At 37.5% G+C, this 21983-nt stretch overlaps 2 protein-coding genes across 2 annotated transcripts in view; one reads left to right on the forward strand and one right to left on the reverse strand.

The window, feature by feature from the left end:
- C3H7orf50 (chromosome 3 C7orf50 homolog) overlaps positions 1 to 18937 on the reverse strand; it is a 128990-nt gene extending 110053 nt beyond the window's left edge. The window contains exons 1-2 of the mRNA XM_061992245.1: positions 18888 to 18937; positions 17185 to 17330 (exon numbers count right to left, since the gene is read on the reverse strand). Of these exons, the coding sequence (XP_061848229.1) occupies positions 17185 to 17313 (129 nt within the window). The 5' untranslated portion in view covers positions 17314 to 17330; positions 18888 to 18937. The remainder of the gene's footprint in view (positions 1 to 17184; positions 17331 to 18887) is intronic.
- Positions 2545 to 3684, forward strand: GPER1 (G protein-coupled estrogen receptor 1). Its single transcript, XM_010196924.2, has one exon. It carries the CDS (start codon positions 2611 to 2613, stop codon positions 3682 to 3684), a length of 1074 nt encoding a protein of 357 aa, XP_010195226.1. The 5' UTR covers positions 2545 to 2610.
- Positions 18938 to 21983: the final 3046 nt, after the last annotated feature.

A 21983-nucleotide genomic window follows, 5' to 3' on the forward strand; every position in this document is an offset into this window, starting at 1 on the left:
CTGGAGGTTAATGCAAGACTGAGGCTCCACATTCTCCACAAGATAAGCCTATTTTTTCCATGTGATTTTGAGCTGAGCAATTCTAAGAACTGTGAGGATGATGACGTATACCTGAAAATTTAGATACAAACAGGAAAAAAAGGGATCAACTTGAAGGTAGGAAAACTGAAATTTATGTTGTTAGTTTAGCAAATGAATTCTTAGCTGCTAGATTTCTCTCATATTTCTCTTTAGATTGTCCAGAGACTTTTAAAAATACTACATATAACAGTAATTATTGCTTTACATCTACATAAAACATGCTTAGTTACGAATTATTAATAAAACTTAATTATCAATGAGCTGAGCTGTAGGTTTGAATGGACTAAATCGTTTGAAAAAAACGGTATAGGCAGAAAGAAGGGCAAAATGAACATTAGGCAAAATAAAACTGACAAATATGAGAGAAAAGATGCTTGACTGGTTCTAGAGAAAAAGATACCAGCAGAAACAGGGTTAATTCTAGCCTTATAAGGCTGTTCAGCAGCACTTCAACTGCAAGCAGATTAGAACAACCCTGGGAATCTATAAAGGTTGTTTTATTGCCAAGGACATGCAGCAAGATCTGCATTTTGCTGTTGTAAACTATCCTTTAAGACGTTTTAAAACGGAATAGACTTTTACATGATTTTTTTTTTTACTGCTCAGTCATCAACAGGTGGCATTCCCTGCAGCTTTGCACATCTAAATACAAGTTTTTACTGACACGACAGTGGAAGTTGACACATCCATTAACCGTACACCCCAGCAAGAATCAGCCTTCTGTTGTCTGGAGGAAAATCAGCTCTGAAGAAATGGAATTAAGGTAAAATGAAATGTTTCACAGTACAGTTACCTGTAAAGCTTGTAATTGCTTGGCTTTTGGTGGCCTTTCAGATGCAGTTAAAATCTGATCACAGGCTACCTTTTAAAATCACTTGCTTAGACTATTAACTTATCTTTTATTATATTTAAAGTGGTTTTAGTGCCTCATTCAAAAATGAAAAGACACTACATAAAAGACAACAGTTCGTGCTCCTTAGCTGCTAGAAACAAACACTGAACCTTCTTCAAATAAGTGTAATTTCACATGGGTATTTTAGCATAAAGGTTTACATTATGAAAATTATTCAAAACATAGCAACAGCTACTATGTACTTACGTCTGTTTCACTAAGAAGTAAAAGCTTTGTCACCGGTATGTTTATTTACGTATCTGCTAGCTACTTCTGATAACTTGGAACGTGTTTAAGCAAACGCAGAGCTGGATTTCTGACCAAAAATATTCTAAGGCTCCTTTCTATCTCCTTTCTGTCCCCGAGACTGTACATCACCAGGATTTAAGTCATAAAAATGGGGAAATATGCACGGATTTTACTAGTAAACAATTTAACTTTTTTAATATGTTTCAGTGTAATTATGAAAGAAAATTTTGGTAGTAAGATGAAGATTAAAGCAATTCAAAATATTTCAAACTTAACATAAAAATACCCTGGATTGGCATTTTCTTGCTCTTTTATTTGTTTAGATGTCTTATTTGGTTGTTTTTCTCTTTTAAATAAACTTCTAGCAATGCTTCAAGTCTGTAGCATTCAATGTTCATAAGTAAACAAATCAGATAACTGATATTTTCCATTCCTATCCAGAAGTTGGTGCAACATAATTCACCACAAAGAAAAGCAAATTGAGTGTAATAACGTTGGTGTAAATAAACATGCTGCTTCTATTATCTTCTTTTCTGAAATCTGTCTTTTCTTTCTCAGTGAAAGCAGGAGGGTTCAACTGCTTTTCCTCTCTGTTGCCTTCTCAGCCACAGACTCTGCTACTTAATAGCCTTACAAACTGATGACTAAATACATAGACTTTTTCTATAGCTCTATATAGAAAAAAAAAGGTTTTCTTCATTAGGCTAAACTCACTCATTTGATTTTCTGTATTGCTACATTTTCCTATACTGAAGCAGTGAAGTGTACGCAAAAGTTGAAGAGATCTGCCCTCACAATATATTATCATACAGAACAAGTTCTTTTAATGGAACCTTTGCCTACCAATTCAAATGTGATGTTTCCTACAACCTCAGCTGTGTATGTTGTTAGCAGAAGCATATGGTACGTGGCACAATGCTGGAGTACAAGATTAATCATTTTCCATTTGCAAATTGCAGGTCCAGAGATGTTCATTGATTATTAAAAGAAAACAAATGGAGCTAAAATTCTACTACTTTCCAACCTGCATGAAGAAACAGTGTTGATGAAAAACTTTTATTAAAGAGACCCAAGTACCATAATGGTAAAAAGATTCCTACATGATTTTAAGGCATACAGAAACTGCAAATTCTCTCATCTGCAATGGATATAGCATCCTGTAAAAAATATATAAGAAATTTACTCCTTCTACTGTTGTTTCCATCTATTTCGAGTCTAATTAATTTGACTTCTAAATAATTTTAATTTTCTACATAAAAGTGTACATCTTTTTCCATTCCGATCAAAATGCTTACTGTGAAGGTAGTTGAAAACAACCTAAAATCTGACTTCTTTGGCATTACCACCAAACTATAAGTACTGATATCTCTGCTGCAAACATTTTAACCATGGAAACTTATTCTGCCTCAGTATCACCTGTTATATGTAACAGTACAACTTTTAACCTAAATGGATCACATCTGTGTAATGAAAGCATATCTTCTAGATTAGCTGATAAATCAGAACATCAACAATATGTTATTGGTCTTTTCTTATCATGTCTTTACACAATATTTCTTTTTCCTATTGGTTTTGTAGGAAACATTCTGATACTGGTTGTCAACATAAGCTTTCGTGAAAAAATGACTATTCCAGACCTTTACTTCATAAATCTTGCAGTAGCTGATCTCATTTTAGTTGCTGATTCTCTCATTGAGGTTTTTAATCTTGATGAAAAGTATTACGATATCACTATTATTTGTACCTTTATGTCTTTGTTCCTTCAGATCAACATGTATAGCAGCATTTTCTTTCTGACATGGATGAGTTTTGACAGATACATAGCACTGGCAAAAGTAATGAGATCCAACATATTTCGCACTATGCAACATGCTAGATTAAGCTGTGGTCTCATATGGATGGCGTCTATTTCTGCAGCACTAGTTCCATTTACAGCTGTGCATTTACAACACACGGGAGAGGTCTATTTTTGTTTTGCAGATGTAAAAGAAATCCAGTGGCTAGAAATAACCTTGGGGTTTATTATCCCCTTTGTGATCATCGGTCTTTGTTACTCATTAATTGTTCGAGTTCTTATAAAAGCACACAAGCATAGGAGTCTTCGTTTGCGGCGACAGAAGGCTCTTCGAATGATTTTTGTTGTTGTCTTGGTATTCTTTATCTGCTGGCTACCTGAAAACGTCTTCATTAGCGTTCAACTACTTCAAAAGAAAAGCGAGCCTGTCTCTTCGAGCAGCCCATCCTTCAGACATGATTATCCTTTAACAGGACATATTGTGAACCTAGCAGCTTTTTCCAATAGCTGTTTGAACCCCTTAATTTACAGTTTTCTAGGGGAAACCTTCAGAGACAAACTGCGACTGTATATTGAACAGAAAACAAAAATGTCAACATTACATCGCTTTTGTCAGGCTGCCTTAACGTCTGTCATTCCTGACAGTAATGAGCAATCAGAAGTCTGATTTAGTAGTGGTTGTATAAAACATACGACTGTGAAGTTGTACAAATAGTGAACAAAATGCTTGCTAACAGAAAAGAGTGCATTTGTGTGTCTGTATATATATATATATATATATATATATATATATATATAGTATCACTCTACAGAGTACTGAAGGTTTATATTCAAAATGTTTTTATGACAAGACTTTAATGTAGAGTAATATGTTTTAGTCAGATTTATATTTAATTATGAACAGGATTATTAAAAGCTGAGCACTGAAGGAGCTTTATTTTGTATTATACATGTATGAATGACAACAGAAGAAAATTTTATCAAGTTAGGAAGACTCTAGATGTAACCTCATTATCAGAGATGATACTTTGCTGGTATATATAAGGTACTTCCAATGAAATAATGAAGCTGCCGTAACAGGGGGGGAAAATCATTACAACGTATTGATGTGGAGATGTAGAAACTATTGATTTTTTCATCCAAATATGTTAAGATAAATGACTTTGCTCAGAAATACTATTGTCACTGTATTCTGGCACGTCTTCCACAATTAACTTTTTTTTAATCTTAATATAGTCTAGCACAGTGGTGAGTTTTTGTCTCATAAATGTAATCTACTGTTTACATCAGTACTTGATCAAAACTGAAATCATCTGTAACTATATTGTTTATCTCAGAGAACTTCACAGGAGAAAAATGTCATGCTTCATTCTGCTCTTTAAGGATTGTCCAAGACAATCCTTCCCAGGACAGACATAATTGGGCCTTTTGTCAAACATGCCAGTGCATATATATGTACATTCATATCTGACTTCAAATTTAAATGCAAGTTGCATGAGATGTGTTTACACTGAGCAAGCATATTTTGATGCCAGCAAAAAATGCTGTGGCTTTAAAAAAATAAGTCACATTCTGCAGAACAGTATAAAAAATGTTTCTGAAAATGACAAAACCCTCAGTTTCTAGAAAGGATAAATTTATGTAATGGGGAGTGTAATTAGCTATTAGGAGGTTTGCACTTTGTGCATCTTCCATCCCACCACTGGCCTTTCAAGATTACGATGCATGTTGGTTGCTTTGTTCATTTCAAGATTAATTACACTAAGAAAACAAATGTTGACACCATGCACTTGAAAACAATAGCTTTTAATTTCTGCTAGAAAATAATTGGGTTTAAATCTGATTAATGCTTAGCACAGGTTACTGCTGAACTTGATCAGAAGAAGCTATAAAGTTTCTAGAGGTGAGTGTGTGAGATCATTAAAACATAACTTGCTGCATCTCTGAAGTGAACAAACTCATTTCACCTCTGTGCTCATTAACTTAAGCACCAGAATTCTTCAGAATAAGATGCTTTAACCTATTTTCAAATGTCATATATGAATTAATTAGCACATTAACAAATTTTAAAGGATCTTTAAATGCAGACAGGCACTTAAAACTATGACTAAAGTTACTAAGCAGTACAGAAAACACTGAAAACAATGATTCCACTCATATTTCTCATGAAATTCGATATTAGTTTCCTAGTGGAAGATTTGGTCACAAAAGACTTGACCTATAAACAGAAAGGCCATAAGACGACAGCTGAATTTCAAGTAGACAGTTAGATATTCCTACAACTGAAACAAGAACTGGAGAGTGGAGGTTTTGGCAACTGTTGATTATCTGCAAGTGACTGCTAATCACAGTCTAAGGAAAAAAGTCACTTAGTCACATCTTCCTTGTAGAAGATCAAATATGTCTTCTCTCATGGAAGATGCCATGCCTTCCCTGCCTAGAACGAGTTACTAAACACCGCTTCACAAGAAATCTCACACCACCGTGCTACGTCACACATCCTCCTTTCTACACATTGCTTTCCCTTTTAGAATTAGCCACAATTCCTTGTATCCTATTGACTGCAAACTTACATTAATCACACCTTGAAAGACAGATATTTCAGGCAACACAGAATGGATGGAATGGCAATTGGCAACGCATTTCTGTGAAGGAAGACACATCATCTGACATTACAGACATATTAGGTTTGTGTAATCTTGACACTTGTACGAATAAATAACTTATTTGGGGTTACAGGAATGCACTTTCCCAATTGCAGTTGGTGCTTATTTTGGTTTTAAAGGAGTAAACTCCTTTTCCCTCTTTCTCCCTTCTGATATAGGAATCTGGTTTTTGATCAAGGCTATGGTAGAACCTCTTTCATCAAAACTGTAGATAACAAATCAAGAAAGTGTCCTTGCTCAAATACTTATAATAATAGTAATAGCAAATGCCTGCTTATACATACTATGAAACAGCTCATTGCTACATGGATCATATTCAGTAATGTCCTGATATCACAGTGAAATCTAGGAACAACCAGATTACTATAGTATGAAGAAAACAGTATCTACTCAACCTGTAAAAATCTATTGCTCATTTAAAACTTAATTACAAATCTAAATTATCTGATGAGTTTCCTGCTGTTGATATTTTGGTACAGGCTTATGAATTTTGCCTGAAATTATTACATTTATACACACTACTTCAAATAAAAAAGTAGTCTCCCAAATGAAAAAATAGCAAACTTCTTCACAAAAATCTTTTTCAACGGTAACCATGTACAAAATGGTATTTACAGAAGTGTTAGACAACTTTCATGTATTTAGATATACAACATGCTTTCTGTGGCTCATCATCTTGCAAAAACTCATTACCACAGCTGATCCATGAATGCAGTTTATGTAGTTTTCTTTAAGTTTAAAGAGCATAACCATCAGTAAACAAAATCTTTTCCTGGAGTGTAGAAGAAAAGTGACACGAGAGTCAGAATTTTCTCTCTGGTTTCTCTCCAATTGTGTAATTGGAGGAAAGGATTCCACGTGCCTTTCTAAAATGCTGGGCTGATCACAACTATGAGATATAAAAAACTCTTTACCCACAGATGTCTACAATCTTTGCCATAATCAGCTGTATCAAGTCTCTAGACAGTTTTAAGAGATACAGTAAATATTGATTGTGCAGGCACAAAAAATCCTCATCTAGAAAAAGCAAAGTCGGTGTAAAGGTAAAGCTTGATTAATTTCTGAAAAGCATGAGGGCATATGACAGGGAATTTGAATCAATGAGTCAGGCAGACCCAGACTTTGACATAATACAGGCAAGATGAAAAAAAAAAGTCAGCTCTCCCTTCCTATTTTGGCTCCACAGAAAAATCAGAGCACTTGCATTCAGAACACTCAGTCTAGCAATTATAAAAGGTAACATACACTGTAAAATTAGGTGTTTCTTAAAAAAAAGAGTAAAAATCAGAATCCTTAAAACATGTTTTTCATTTGCTAGAAACAATACTTACAGAGAGAGATATAGATTCATCTTATATTCCCTCAATGTAACCTGACATTATTAATTTTAAACGGCTTATCTGGCATAGAAAATCCATTCTACTAAACTTGCAAATAGGCAAGCTTTTCCTTTAAAAAAAAAAAGCACAAAGTTTCAACAAGGAAATGCTTTTAGAATTTCAGACTAAGTATATGTGTTTTAAACAAAATTCACTGGTAGTGCAGTGCAGGCTCTAATCTTTTTTTCCAGCCATCAAATTACGTTAGAAGCTAACTGAATTTTTTCCCGTGTAAGGATTTTGCTGTAGTCTCTCATCCATTTACTAAGATTGCAAAAAAAAAAAAAAAGGAAAAGGTTGTCTGGACAATTTTAAATGGTTAGGATTGTCACATATTAAAGTGTGTTAAGAAGTGGTTTACTCTAAGTAAAAGCATGTCAAGTTCAACCTGAATACCATTTAATTCCATTTGAACTTGTTTCTGCATAAATAGGAAAAACAAGTGAGTGCATGAAGAAAGCAGGTTTGAATTTTAATAGCTATTCATGAAGCTATTCATAACCAATGAATTAATTTGATTTTGATTGAGAAGAAAAAAATAGTTTGATGTTAATTTAGGGGATAGTATCCTTCCCTTTTATTCCTAAAGTCTTACCTTACTCATTCAGACCATCAGATAAATATTTCATCATAGAAGAGCATAGGGCCAACTGTATTGTTTCAATCGAGTTGTGTCTTTGCAACAGGACTTCACACTTTACCAATTACATCTACAGCTGCCCATTGGTACATGGTAGACCTAGCCATTCCTCATTCAGAGCATATTGTTTTTACATTCTGTTTAATAAATATATCAACAATAAACCACTTCCACCTTGGTTGCATGATTGTTTTTATGTTAAATCTGCACCAACATACGATAGAGAACAAGTCATTTTTAAGACATGCACACAGATCATCTTTTCTTTATATTCTTGAGCTCTGCTGGAAGAAGTGTGGTACATGCCCTGCACTATGTTGTAAAGAGAGACACACTAGATATGAAAGCTTGAACACCTTCAATCCACATTTATAGTTTATGTGTCGTTTTTAAACAATACTGTGCACACTATTTATTCCACATTGACATATGACACACTGAACTTTGAGCTCTTGGCTTTTGACTTTCTTTAAGACTTCCATCATACAGCAGCATGACACAGCTCAGGATAGGCCTTTGCACACTGAGCCACCTAGGATGATAACAAAAGAGCAATGCCTTCTCAGGACTCCAGACAGGGCAGGATTAGCTCATGACAGACTCTTACATGCTACTTCAGTTATTTTATGTATGTCTAGTGAATTCCACAACAAAAGCACATTCAGGTTTGAACAATTAGAGAAAATAGGTTAGAAACAGTCTCCTACAGGTGTATACATAAGTTTTTAAGCTCTAAAATAACAAACTACTAAACTATTCATTACTACAAAGTAAAACTTAGCTTTTTAACTATAGTTACTCTAAATAAATATCTAATGCAGCAGAATAAGCCATTCCAAGGCAGTAAGTTTGCTTACATGTCCTAAATCACTTGATCTGCAAACAAAAAATCACTGAAAAAGCTTAAAACCTTTTCAAATTGCATGGAATGTGAAGCCTGGAAGGACTTCAGAAAAACTGAAAAAAAAGACATACTAAATAAACAGGAAAACTACTGGAATATTGTTAAATTACCCTTAGCAATTGGAGTTAAGGCTATTTTTACAGAAAGAGCTTAGCGGTAGAATTGCCTAATAGTGGTGGAGATAGATTTGTTTTCTGCCTCAGCACCAGAAACATTTATTTTTCCCAAGCATTCTCTCAATAGAGATAGTAATATAAGGGCAAATAAGATTCTCTTCCTTTCATTCTCTATTCTGACCTACAAATCAGAAATAGCCTTTACCTGACTATAGAAACCTTTTCACTCTTGTGTTCCTGTATATAGTTACAGGTGAAATACACACAGCAAATTGAGAGAGAAACCCAGGAAAGAGCTCACTTGAACAATGTCATGGTATTCCAAATATCCACCGGATATGGAGTAACAGCTCGCACATCTGAGAGAGCTTCATTTGTAAACCTGGCTGGCTTTCAGATCCATAAAGCCAGAATTACTCCTAACATTAAAAAGCTTCAAACTCTTTTCTAAGAGTGAGAAACATGACATGTTATTTTCTTATTCCAAAGTAAAAATGGCTGATGATGCATGACATTGTTGAAGAGTCATGCAATCAGAAGTGCAACTCTGCTGGCAGAGGTGCTGCTGAAGTTGACATCAGAACACACAGAACCTAATTGCACACTCAGCCCTTAACAATGGGTCCATGAGGATCCAAAGAAAACCATCCTTGCCCCTCCTAAGTTTGTGTTTTGATACTGAGTGACACCTTTTGGGTCTTGGACAGAAAATTCTATACAAGACTATAGGATTAGGACAGTCAGTCACTCCTATTCTAAGCCCAAAGTAGACCATGATTTAGTCTAAACAAAGCTTTGTAAAGATACTATGTTGCAAAATAAAGCACACTAAACTTTTACTGTGAAAATAAACAAACAAAAAAGCCCAAACATCTATTAAAAATTCCTTTAGACAATCAGAGCTACAGACTTGGACATAAGAATATCCATAAAAGATGACACTTTCATAATAAAATAGGAAAAACTTGACTATTCCAAAGGTGACTAGAAAAACAAAGAAACCTACTAATATACATAAAAGTTCCAAATTTTACTCTGAGTCCACAACAAGACCATGACCAATTTCAAGGAGCTTTGTATTACAATTCAGTGTAACGGTCTGTAACCATTGAGTTGTTTTAGAAATAGGCAAACATGATTACCTCTCATTTATGACTCAGTACATAAAGGCAGGATAGAACTGCAGTTATTAAAAGCATGTATTTTCCTCACACACTTAATATTTTCTGTTCTCTTTTATATAAGCTTTCTGGGCCTTTTTAAGCAATGTAGCTCCATGTCTTCAGTACATTCTCTTAACAGTTTTGAATGCTTCAATCTGTAAGACAGGAGAAGCAGAGCTTTGTCTTCCCTCGTGTATATATGCTGTTTGCAAAAGCCTAGTTTACAGATGCAAATTATTAAGATAATGCTGAGAAATTTAATAAAACATTGGTTGATGATCTTCTGTTTGATGTCCTACAGAACTCTTGTGGGATTCAATTAGAAATAGGTAAATGCATTCAAAGACAGAGTCTGGTTCTTTAAGCATGAGGTTCCCTTGTCAAATACCTTCATGCTTGTACCCTCATTATTTCAGGCAGCTTCTAAAAGTCAAAAGATTAATTTTCTATTTTAATTACCTGTTGGATGTAACAGACAAGCACTTTCCAAGTATTTATTAATCTGTGTGTCTCTGATCTAATACCCAAGAGCCATTTTATCTATACTGTAATTTATTAACAGACATAAATATACACTAATCTTTCACGTGGCTCACAGTGTTGCATCTAAACACAAAAGATATTTTGGAGGAGGAAACTTCTGGCAAAATAATTCTGGTTTCTCATTTATACTGTGGAAGCAGCAATCATCCCTCTTATCTGCTCCAAAATGTTTGGGGATTTTATTTTAAAGTCTATTCTATCAACACGATAATTTGTATGTTATAAAAATCCTTAAGGCAGACTCCCACATTGTTTAAAAAGGCAGCAGCATTCTGTCAAGGACTGGAGAAAATGCTTCTTAGAATAAACATATTTTAAATATCTAAATCTGTGTGATTATCAAGGTTTGTTTTTTGAACAAATTAACATTAACAAAATAGTACCAAGAGCAATAAAGAGATATGTTACACTGTACACACTTCCAAGTTTCAGGCCCTATAAAGAACAATGACCTCTGAACGTCCATTTCTTTGTTCTTTATCCTATATTAGAATGTAACAGACATTCATCTATTCAAGATCATAATTTCACTTCTTGCCAAGTGGAATGTGTCTTGTGAACCCAAACATGTAATGAGAATTTTGATTCTTTAACCAAAGTTATGTATATTTTGAAGGTTTGTGCAAATTTTCTACATTTGGCAATTGGGACCTTTTCCAACAATTTTCATTTATAATGCCTCTCTCTATGATGAGTTAGAAGTGATTAATATAGAGGAAAAAAATATCACAATTGGTAAAGGGCAGAAAACAATGTTCTCACTGGACTAGAGCTGGGTGACATGTAGTCAAGCAGACCTAGCCTCTGCTCTTTACTTCAACAACTCCTCTAAGACCATTACTCAACAAATTCAGTCCACAGATGGGAATCCTGTGCTGAAATTCAATTCTGTAAAGATATTTGCAGCTAAGTCATGAAAACAAGGATTCACACTGGAAACTTCACAAGAATTGTCATGGAAGGTGTCACCACTAGTAACGGGAACTGGGAGGAAACATTGAGTATGTGCTCCAAGAAGAGACAGAAGAATTTCCCCCCTTAATAGCAAAGAAGGGATGGGTTGTGTTTCACCAACAAACTCTCCATCACTAATATACCCCGGCTATATTAGTAAAAGTAAGGAATTAACTTTGAATGTATATAGATTAAGGCAAGTACCCTGAATTAGCATGAAACTCTTGCTGGTTAATATGTAACAAAGAATGCACAACTCCTTTAAATGAGAGTAATAAATACACCACATATTGTTTATACCAAACACAGTTGGGGACGTGAGCCTTTCGCCTGGGAAAACCATCTTCAAAGTAGCAACTGTTTTCCCAGCTGTGAATACTCTTTCCTGGGAAATCTGTTCCTACCATTACAAAAATAATTTTCAAAGGAATGTAAAATTATTCAGCCTAATCTATGCATATCCATATTTCAGACACAATTTTGTACCTTCTTAGACGTGTCTGTTTACAAAAGGCCTGCTATTGTCTATAAACACTATATGGAGTCATGATCAAATTTACTTCTTTAAAAAAAAAAATAAACATATAGTCAATTTCATAAAATAATTTAAAGCAACTCTATCAATATTGTGCTGAAAAAGTGTAAGCAGGAAACAAATGTCTCAATCCTATAAGCAGCTGTCCTTAAAGTTTGAGGTTTTCTGTTTTCTTTTTCCTAAGAAATATTATATAGATAAGAAAGCAGTCAAACCAATGCCAAATGGATTTATAGCTTCATATTTTTTTCAGCTATCCAAAAGGCCATCATACAAGCAGGCAATAAGAAGCTAGTGGGGTAGCAAACTTGTCTCTGTGCAAATAAAAAAAACCCCACACAACAAAAGAAAAAGAATAAACATTCAAATGAAAGATAGCCCAAAGAAAGGAGAAATAGGCTCAACATTTCAATTATAGATTGACCAAAACCAGCAGGCTAACAGGAGCACAATAATATATTGACATTTAACTTTGCCATTTTGTGAAGTAGCTATCATCCCCCCCCATCACCAGAAAACAGCTAACTGCTGATGTATTCTTACACCAGGGCATGGCGGGGGGAGACGGAGGGAGGGATGAGGGGACAAGATGAAAGATTATGTCATCTTCTCTTCATAACATGAGCAAAACTGTATTTGCATGTTAGAGATGCTTTAAAAACAGTTAAAAAAACCCCCCACAGTACAAGACAAGATTCTTGTTTTAGGAGGTCAGGCTAAAAATAATGAACTTTTTAATATTTCTTTTCCTTTTTTTTCTATATGTAAGATTGTTCTTCTACATATTTTTTAAACAATAAGATAATAACCCCAGATAACACTAATACATACAACAGAGGATTAAGCTAGTAAAGCAAAACTAAACAAATGCAGGAAGAGTTGATAATGGGATTGCAATCCAAGCCTTTTCCAACGTATACAAGACACAGCTAATATCGGTAACCTGGTACTCAGAAGAAAAATCCTGCAACATCACACTAAGTTGTAACTTCATGGCATTTTGTTATGATGGGAAAATACAAAACAAGTTATTTTGATTGTTACAAGATAAGCTTCCCATTAATTAAAAAAAAAAAAATTAATGGAACAATACAGGATTACTGAGTTTGTTTGCAAATCATCCACAATTCATTATTTCAACAACAGGCTTTGGTATGAATTAGTAGGTTGTCAAATAAATAAATACACTTTCTGATGATAGCTTTACAATATCCGCTTGATAGGTTTTGTAGCATGAATGTCTGCTTTGCATTCATTACACATTCAAACGAGCTACCTCATTACAAGCAGCATTACAGATAGTATCAAAGTAGCATTCCTAGCTATTCCACCAAGCTCATGCTAAAATGTTTCATCTCCACAGCTTAAACTTAATTTTATGGGGTTTTCCACCACTACAAGCAAACAATGATTTTGAAGAACATTTTCAGTGGTTTGCTTTGTTGTATGCAGTACTAGCTTAATAACTCCTTACTGGCTTTTATGATAACCTCCAAAAATCTGAACAGAAAAACCCTTTCTCTGCTAATTTTGCCATTTTCCATTTAGTAAACAAATCTTACTGTTTGGGCACCTGCACGCTAGCCCTCTGATTAAAGAAACACCATGAGCTAGTTGTTTATTTGCCATTGTTTGTACTATCTGTATGGAATCTCAAAAATTAAATTCCTTTCCCACTGATTTTTGCCTTTATCTGGGGAAAATGTTAATTCCTCCTCCTCCAACCATTTGTGATGCTGAAGATAACAAGGAACATACAAGGAATCAGCCACTGCCTGTATGAGCAGCACCTAAACTGCCCTTCACCAGTGAACAAGATTTGATTTATAAAGACTGATTGTCTCTTAGTCAATTGTAATTTTCCTTGAAGTTACAACATTTACTACACTAAATAAGGAATAAACAGGAAAATAATGTTGTTTTCTATAGATTATGAATTTTTAGTCTTGCCTAATACGTGTTCAGCTCTGGAAGAATTTCTTACTGCTCTGTAGAAAGCCTGCAGCTCTGAAAACAGCCTTGGAGAAACAAGGTCTTAAATCACACAGCTAAAAGACCCTTTGATACAGTAAGGTCATTCTGGGTAGAACTGACACAGCCTTAGTAAACAAAGCAAGCACAACATGTTGTTCCCTAGGTATGGTGTTGTAAGTGTCAGCACTACAGTGTCAATAAGCTTTGTGGCACTAAGGCAGCTGAAATTCTGAAAGGTGATGAAATCCACAAACAGAAGCAAGACATAGGTAACTGCAAACAGGCACTTCTAAGGCTTCTGTTATTTCAAGATGACATGTTAACAAAATTGTAGCTATTGTTTCCAGAGAACTGAAACAAAATTCATTTGTCCATCAAATTGCCATCAGGAAGTCCATCAAGGTCCATAAGAAGGTTTGTATTTAAGATGCCAGTATTTCACTAGATGGTGGTCTTACAATATTTCTGCTTTCTGCCTATGTTATGTGGCAATTCAAAAAGTATACACTCAAACTATCAGACAGTTTAACATACAAGTATGTTAGCAAAAAACTACCAAATCATTTAAAAAAAACCCATTAAAACTTATGTCCAGGCATTTAAAAGAAAATTTTTAAAACTACATTTAAAATGTAGGGTTTATTGACAAGTAACTAAAACAGCAACATTATAAAAATCTGTTAGGAAAAAAACACAAGGCTGAATTAAGTTTAAAAATTTGTCTTGTTAGCTCCATTAGAGAGGTATAATTTAGAACTGTGTGGCTCTAAGATGATTCATAAAAACATTTATATTTGTCTTGACTTGCTCATTGCTATTTAATGTAAACAGATGAAAATCAATAAAACACCAAGATTACTCTGAAAGGTCAAGTTGTTCCAAGGAAAAACACCTTAGTCTTAGGCTGGTAAGATTTTTTTCAAACAAATTTCATGAAGGAATGGTCAATGTACACTAAGTCCAGTCATTTAAGATACATTTCAACTTGACTACCTGCAACTCTATAACAAAATCAATTAAAGGTTTACATTTTCCACTTTGGAGACTGAGACTGCTGCAGTAGAATAGAAAAATACCCAAAACCCACAGGAAGTAAATTAACTTAATGAAGCAGTGAAACCTTTCTTCCACCAAAAGAAATCTGTTATGCAGCTGTTTTTTGACTTCTTTCCAATACATATGAGACTATCCATCCTTACTTTGACTCTGCCCATCCTTACTTTGAGAATGACAAAAAAAAAAAAAGTCTTTAATTCAGTTACTGTATTAAAAGTTAATCACAGCTCATCAGAATCTGCTCATCATGATTCAGGAATTTCTGAAGATCTATCACAATTCCAGTTTATTTTAAAACAATAGAAATAAAATTTAAGAAAGCAAGGCTGCAGATTGCACACTCTTAGCAGTCACCTTAATTTTTGTTCCAAATTTCTTCTTTGGAACCATCCAGGCCAAACACATCACTGCAGCTTCAAGACTTCCCTGATCTTCCCTATACACACAAAGCAGTTTTAACTTTTTTTTTTTACTACATTTTCAATGCTGACAAGATTCGATGACCAAAAGCAGTTTAAAGCAGAACAACCATTGTGACTTAACCAAGTATTTCACACAAAGGTGAGAGTAACAAAGTGGTAAACAGCTAACTTTCATTTTCCATTTCTGAAGGAAAACTACTTGAGATCTGCATAACAGTTTTTCATTCTCAACAGTTATTTCAAACAAAAGAATGTAGTCTACTAGCTTACATTTCCCTACTATCAACAGTTATGATTTCTAAAGCTGATGCCAAAAAACGGCTAGTCGTAGACCTTGTATGGTATTCCCTAAAACTAACACTATACACAGGTTTAAGCTAACCACTGCCATCAACTTTCATAAGAACTGTCTTGCCTACTGGTGTCCTCTAATACTATTAAGGATTCTTCTTTCCCTTTAATATTTGCCCTTTCTTTCACAGTCCTACAGTCTGCATGGCCAACAAAAACTAATTTGGGAGATATAAGAACTTGTCACTTGACATCAGACAGTCCAAAAAGGCCCCACTTGCTAGAGTTCTGAAGCTCACTTGGCATTTTTTCCCCTTTTACATTAAATTATACAAATAGCCACAGGCAATGAAATTTTAACTTTGACATTCACACTGTTTTATCCTGGAAAAATTATTTTCACTCCAACTAAACTATAGTAATGAGAATCTAAAGTCTATAATACACATCCTACATGTGTAGTTGAAACATTCCCAGATTTTCCACTTTGGCTTTGACATACACAAAGATGCAATCTTTCCCTACCTTACTTAGGAACATTTCTACTAAGTTCAAAACTGCACAAATTTACAGACCTCTGAAGAGCTACTGAGAATAGGCTGGCTTTTCTTATCTTATCCTTCACAAACTCTGAATGTGGAACACTTTCTCACACTGGGACACTTATATAAAAGCTCTCAATAAAGAAACATTCTTGTCAATGAGTTTAAATAAAGTCTAATAACAAAATAAGAAGCACTGCTTTTTAGCTATATGATCTCCATCAAGCTGTGCATGTCATGATAAATGAAGCATCTAGCAGCTTTCACATCTATTTTATATTAGGCCAGAAAACTTCAGAGTTTTTAAGACCATGGCTTAACACCACCTTGAGAACTCCCAAAGAAAAAAAAACTTTCCCTTCTTCACTTTTGACAGTACCAAACTGTTTCAGACTTCTTTGATTCATGTTCCACAGTAACAACTCAGAACAGAAGAATTGAATCACTCTGTTTATGCATCATGTCCATCACAGAAAACTTACAGCTCTAAGTTTCCACTTAACATCTCCACATTGCTAATTTCATTCTCATCGAATTATTCCATAAAATGTTCAGTACTACAAAGAGACTGCTGACATCTTCTGGCCACTTGACATTTTGTCAAAAAAAATCAAGCAGATTCCCAAGAAAACATCTTTTATGTTTTTCAACCACTCAGGATCACATGAAGACTTAAGCTATGTCTACACTGCCATATGACAGTTGCTTAAAGCCATTTGGTTCATCTTTAGCCCACGTTCTCTCACTCATTCTGTCTTTCAGAGAAGCATTCAAAAATAGAGGTCATGTACTCTGACTGCTGCAATCATATCCAGATAAACCTCCTCTGTTTAACTTTCACTCCAGGCATATTGCATCCAAGGAATCACCGCGACTGAATCAGATATTACATTTGGGTTCATTACCAAATCTCCAAACCCATCATAGGTAACAATATATCCACATTTTATTGAATTAAACAATCAAATATGGGAACACCTACCTGCAAATTTTGTTTCTTTTTCTTTGCTTCAGTGTGTGATTCCAGCTCTCCTTTTTGGGCCACATGTTGCTTCAGTTTTTTTCTTTTTTCTGCCTTCTTTTCTTTTTTTTCCACGTTCATTTTCGGCATTTTAAAATGGAGCTATTCTGCAACAGAAACCACCAAACTACAATTAGAGCCTTTTCTTTTTTTCTACTAAATGTCAGTCTCGTAGACAGAGTTATACTATAACTACACTGGTATGAGAATTATTTCATAGAATGGTAGGGTTGGAAGGGACCTTTAGAGATCATCTAGTCCAACCCCCATTCAGAAGCTGGTCCACCTAGATCAGGTCACACAGGAACATGTCCAGGCAGGTCTTGAAGACCTCCAAGGAAGGAGACTCCACAACCTCCCTGGGCAGCCTGTGCCAGGGCTCCCTCACCCTCACAGTGAAACTACTTGCAACTACTACAAAATGTATGCACTAAATTTTAATCCATTTTGAAGAATTTTCATAATGTTTCCTTTAGAAATAATACATTACAGTTAAACTACAGTAACACTAGAATGTCATTCTCCTTTAGAAAACTCAACACATATTGTCTTTTAAAGCCTCATTGTGAAAAATGCTTCACTGATCCTCCTGGTAGTAATCCCCCATAACTGATCATGTGCTTTCTGAGGGTTGTAATGCACCACACTGAACTGTGTGGTCAATTGGGTACAGATCAATCAGCCCTCTCTTTTCTCAAAATATATTAATGTTACTGCTATTAATATACACAAGTGCGCACACACACAGACCACAAGCAAAAAGTGAGCCTACTTGTTTAAACTGTAAGTTTCCCATATAGATTCACATGGAAAAACTATGTTTATTTGTTATGTCTCGTGAGTTTCGTCTTTCATTGAAATTGACATAAGGGTGAGCGAAAGCAGGAGTTGCTGAAAGCCTGGTTCTGAAACCAGATCTAGTTGCAACTGTGTATTATTTCTCTGAGAGAAAAAAAACACCGTTTAAGTGGTTTTCAACAGCTGCCCAACAGTCACTTTCTGTCTAAGAGTACAACAGCTGAGTCAACTGCAAATATTTTAACTTGAAACATACTCTGAAACACAGAACAAGCCCCAGCCGGGTTTGGTAGGTACCATACAGCTGAACCCGCACAACCGACGGGTAGGAACCGCCTGTGCTGTCTTTCAGAGCAACAGAGAGCCAAGTCCTGGGCGCCTCTGTCGCAATGGCACCTCAGTTTGCAATACTTCAGCCAGGCCGAGACGCAGAGGGCAGCTGCCCGCTGGCTTCACGCCAACAGGCCCCTGGGGTGGCCTTTATCGAGGGGAGACTTAAAACTTCAGGGCTAGAACGATTTTAGGTTTGAATCATGCGTTCTCAGGAGCAGCCAGCAGTGACTCTTTCACGGGAAAAGCAACCTTTCTGTCCCGGCTCCGGCACTGCTGCCCACCAGCTCCCACTGCGCTCCACCCTCTGCGGGGGTCGGGGGCAGATAGGGGGACGCTGCACCGCACGGGGAACCCGAGGGATCCCTTCAGCCGCTGCCGCGGCGCCTGGGGCCGGGTCGAGCCGCCCCCGCCCTCCCGCAGCCCCCGCCAGGCAGGGAGATTCCCGAGGCTCCCGCCGCCGCTCCCGCACCGGCGGCCCCACGGGGTGAGAGACACGGAACACGCGCCCTCCCTCAGCCCCTGCCAGCACGCACCTCTCCGACCCGCCTCCTCCGCACATTCAACTGAGCTCCACGCTTGCCGCCGCAGCCCGCCCCCTCCCTCTTACTGGCTATCAGAACAGAACGGAGGCGTGTGATTGGTCTTCGGCATGCCAATCTCCTGGCGGGCCAATCGAAAGCCACGCTCGGACTAAACCCGCCCACCTGGAAACACGTGCTGGAAGAATGTGCGGCCGGCTTTTGGCGGCGCGATGCCGTCATCTCTCTGAGCCGAGAGCCGCCACGCCATACGCCCCGCCTCCCTCTAGCGGGCCTGGCCACCGTCCTTGTCCCCGCCCCCGTTGCCTCGGTGATACCCACCGGGATGCCCGGGCCGGGCGTGGCGGGCGCCTCCCCGCACGCTGGGTGCTGCGCGCAATCAAACTGTCCTTTAAGCAAGGACAAGCAGCCAAGAAACAGCCTCTGTGGTTATACGAGAGCTAATGCCCAGGCTGTAGTAACAGGGTTTAGATTGGGATGCCCATGAACCAACAGCCTCATTGCCTGACCCTGACTGCTCTGTATCCTTGAAGAGGGAGGGAGCAGAGACTGACAAGGAGGGAACCTCCTGCCTCTGAAGGCACAAACTGGGGAAAGTGTCAGAGGAAGATCATGACCACCAACTCACAGCCCACCTACCCAATTCACATCCCAGACACGAAAGAGGGTGAAGGAAGCAAACTAAGCGTGTGTACTCATTACACGCTGGGCAAAGGACTGCTAACCAATTGTTAAATAGAATAACACATACGGATTAGAATATGGTATATTCTATCTGTGCTAATGTTTTGCACCGTTGGTATGCTGGCTTTGTAGATACCACCCAGCACTCATCTTTGCACAAGCGTGTGGTAAAGCAGTCTCTCAATAATGTGTGTAGATTGGTTCATTGCACACCGGGTACTGAACCCAGCTTTGAGGGACACCACCCTCACAGGGATCTCCCAGGGCCTGGCAGCACCCACCCCTGCCCTGGCCCCGCTGCTCCCCACAGAAGGCTCACACCACATGTCAGCTCGTGGGTGCTTTGCCAGCTGCCAACACAGGGAAATGTAGCTCTTGGGAGATGTTGGTGACTCCTTTTAGGAAGTAGATCCTAAAGACTCCACGTCTGAGCATTACCTGCTGTCCTGCTTGGGTCTGAGGGAATGCACTAACAGGCAAATGCTGTGGTTTGAGGGGATGAGAAAACATCCCTGGGACAAGGTTTCCAGGGAACTAATGGGTTTCTGTGTTTTCATTTTCTATAAATATCAAGTGCACAAACATTTCCATTTCCCCTTGGTAATTTACGGGCAAGAATATTTACTACACACACACACACATAGATGGAGCATTTTTTCATGATCACCTGGAGTAGTGTTTCTGTTTCCATTTGCTTTGATCTCAGCAGCAGCTGAGATGCTGGTACCACCAACTCCCTGTGCCATTACATGCACCAATGGGAAAAGGTAAACTTTTACACCTCTGCTTCCTTCTCCTCTCCAAATGAGGGTCACTCCTGCCATTCCTCTCCTTCTACCTCTCCCCAACACATACAGACTAGGAAGTGCCAATCCCATCCTCACTGCTGGGCTGGGCAGAGCCTCTCAGTTCTGGGCCCCATCCTCAGATCATGATCAGCACCTGCTGCTAATTGCCACCAGAAACCCTTTCCCATACCACCAGTGGAGTGCACATCATCATGTGGGAATGCATGGCTGGTTACGTATTATAGAGAAAGATTACAAAAGTCCTAGTACTGTAGCAATGTGGTATGGCTGAGTTACAGCATTGCAGCACACAGGAGAATCTGAGAGCTGTAATTTAAGCTTTTGTTCCAATGTGAATAGGGAAAACATGTTTTCTATGCTTAGAGTTCCTAAAATAATGACTGTTTTATTACATATGCTATTGCGACATCCTGTGGTTAAACACAGTATTACAGATACCGTCAAATCAGTTTCACCCAAACAGTTGCCTCAAAATAAGATTATATGGAATTAGCAGTGATAACTTGTACCTACATTACAGATTCAGTTTGGCCAGCTGCAGTCTCTCATATAGCTTTGATGTTCTGCAAAAACTTCTCATGGGTGAGAAGCAACCACTTAGGGCCAAACTGGAATATGGGACAGCACAGAGATTTTGTTCTGTGCTGGCCAGAAATCACACTACATCTGCCCTTTCTGATGAAAGGTCTAAAACTCACTATGTTGATTATTGACATCCTATCCCCCTAAAGGATCATAAATTCACATTTCCCCTTTGTACAGCATTTGTAGCTTAAGTATTGTGCCTCAAACAGAAACAAGAGGCACACAATAGTCTCTTCCCACCTGCAGTAGACCTGAAGGTTGTATAACGCATATACATTGATTGCATTTATGTTCACATCTCTTTTAGTATTATTGAGGATTATTTTTCCCAGGAAAGGAACACAACACCCTCTGCTCTGCAAACTGTCTCTCCTCCCACCTCCCCAGAACAGCATTGGGCACTAAGAGCTGCAGGTGATGCAAGGGACTGCAATTACCCTTCAGTTAGTCCTAAACCAACACTCCAGACCACTAGCCCCAGTGTGCAGAGGAATGGCTCCAATGACACATGAAATTGAGGTCTTGACCCCCTGACATCATCAGTAAGACTTGACATTTTTCTCACAATTAGTTGGATGAGAGCTCTACTTAGATCCCAGCTGGGAAATTAGCATTGTTCATTAACAGCACATTTCCATTTCATCAACCTATAATATTTCAGGCCTCAAGCTAAGCAGCTGGATATTCATGCAGTTTTAAAGAGCCAAGATAGCTGATCAGGATAATAGATGGAGCATATCCATTATGTCTTGTTTAAGCTTTTCAGGAAGACAGCAAGAGAAGCCTCCCTAGACAATGCTGTGGTTTGGCTTCATTCTCATTACACAAGATAAACTATTAACGCTACTTTCTCTGGCTTCCTTCACACACACACACCCCAACTGCAAAAAAATACCCATGCAAACATAGGTTTCTATCTAAGGGACAATAAACTATGAACTATGTCATGCATGCTTCTGTGAGCACTAGTATTCAGTGAATGGCTTAAGACAGGCCTAGAAAAGCTAGGTAT

This window comes from Colius striatus, chromosome 3, assembly GCF_028858725.1.
Source record: "Colius striatus isolate bColStr4 chromosome 3, bColStr4.1.hap1, whole genome shotgun sequence".
Lineage (NCBI taxonomy): Eukaryota > Metazoa > Chordata > Aves > Coliiformes > Coliidae > Colius > Colius striatus.

Coding starts and splice junctions, on each gene's coding strand:
- GPER1 (XM_010196924.2), top strand. CDS start 2,611: ATGGAAACTTATTCTGCCTCAGTATCACCTGTTATATGTAACAGTACA.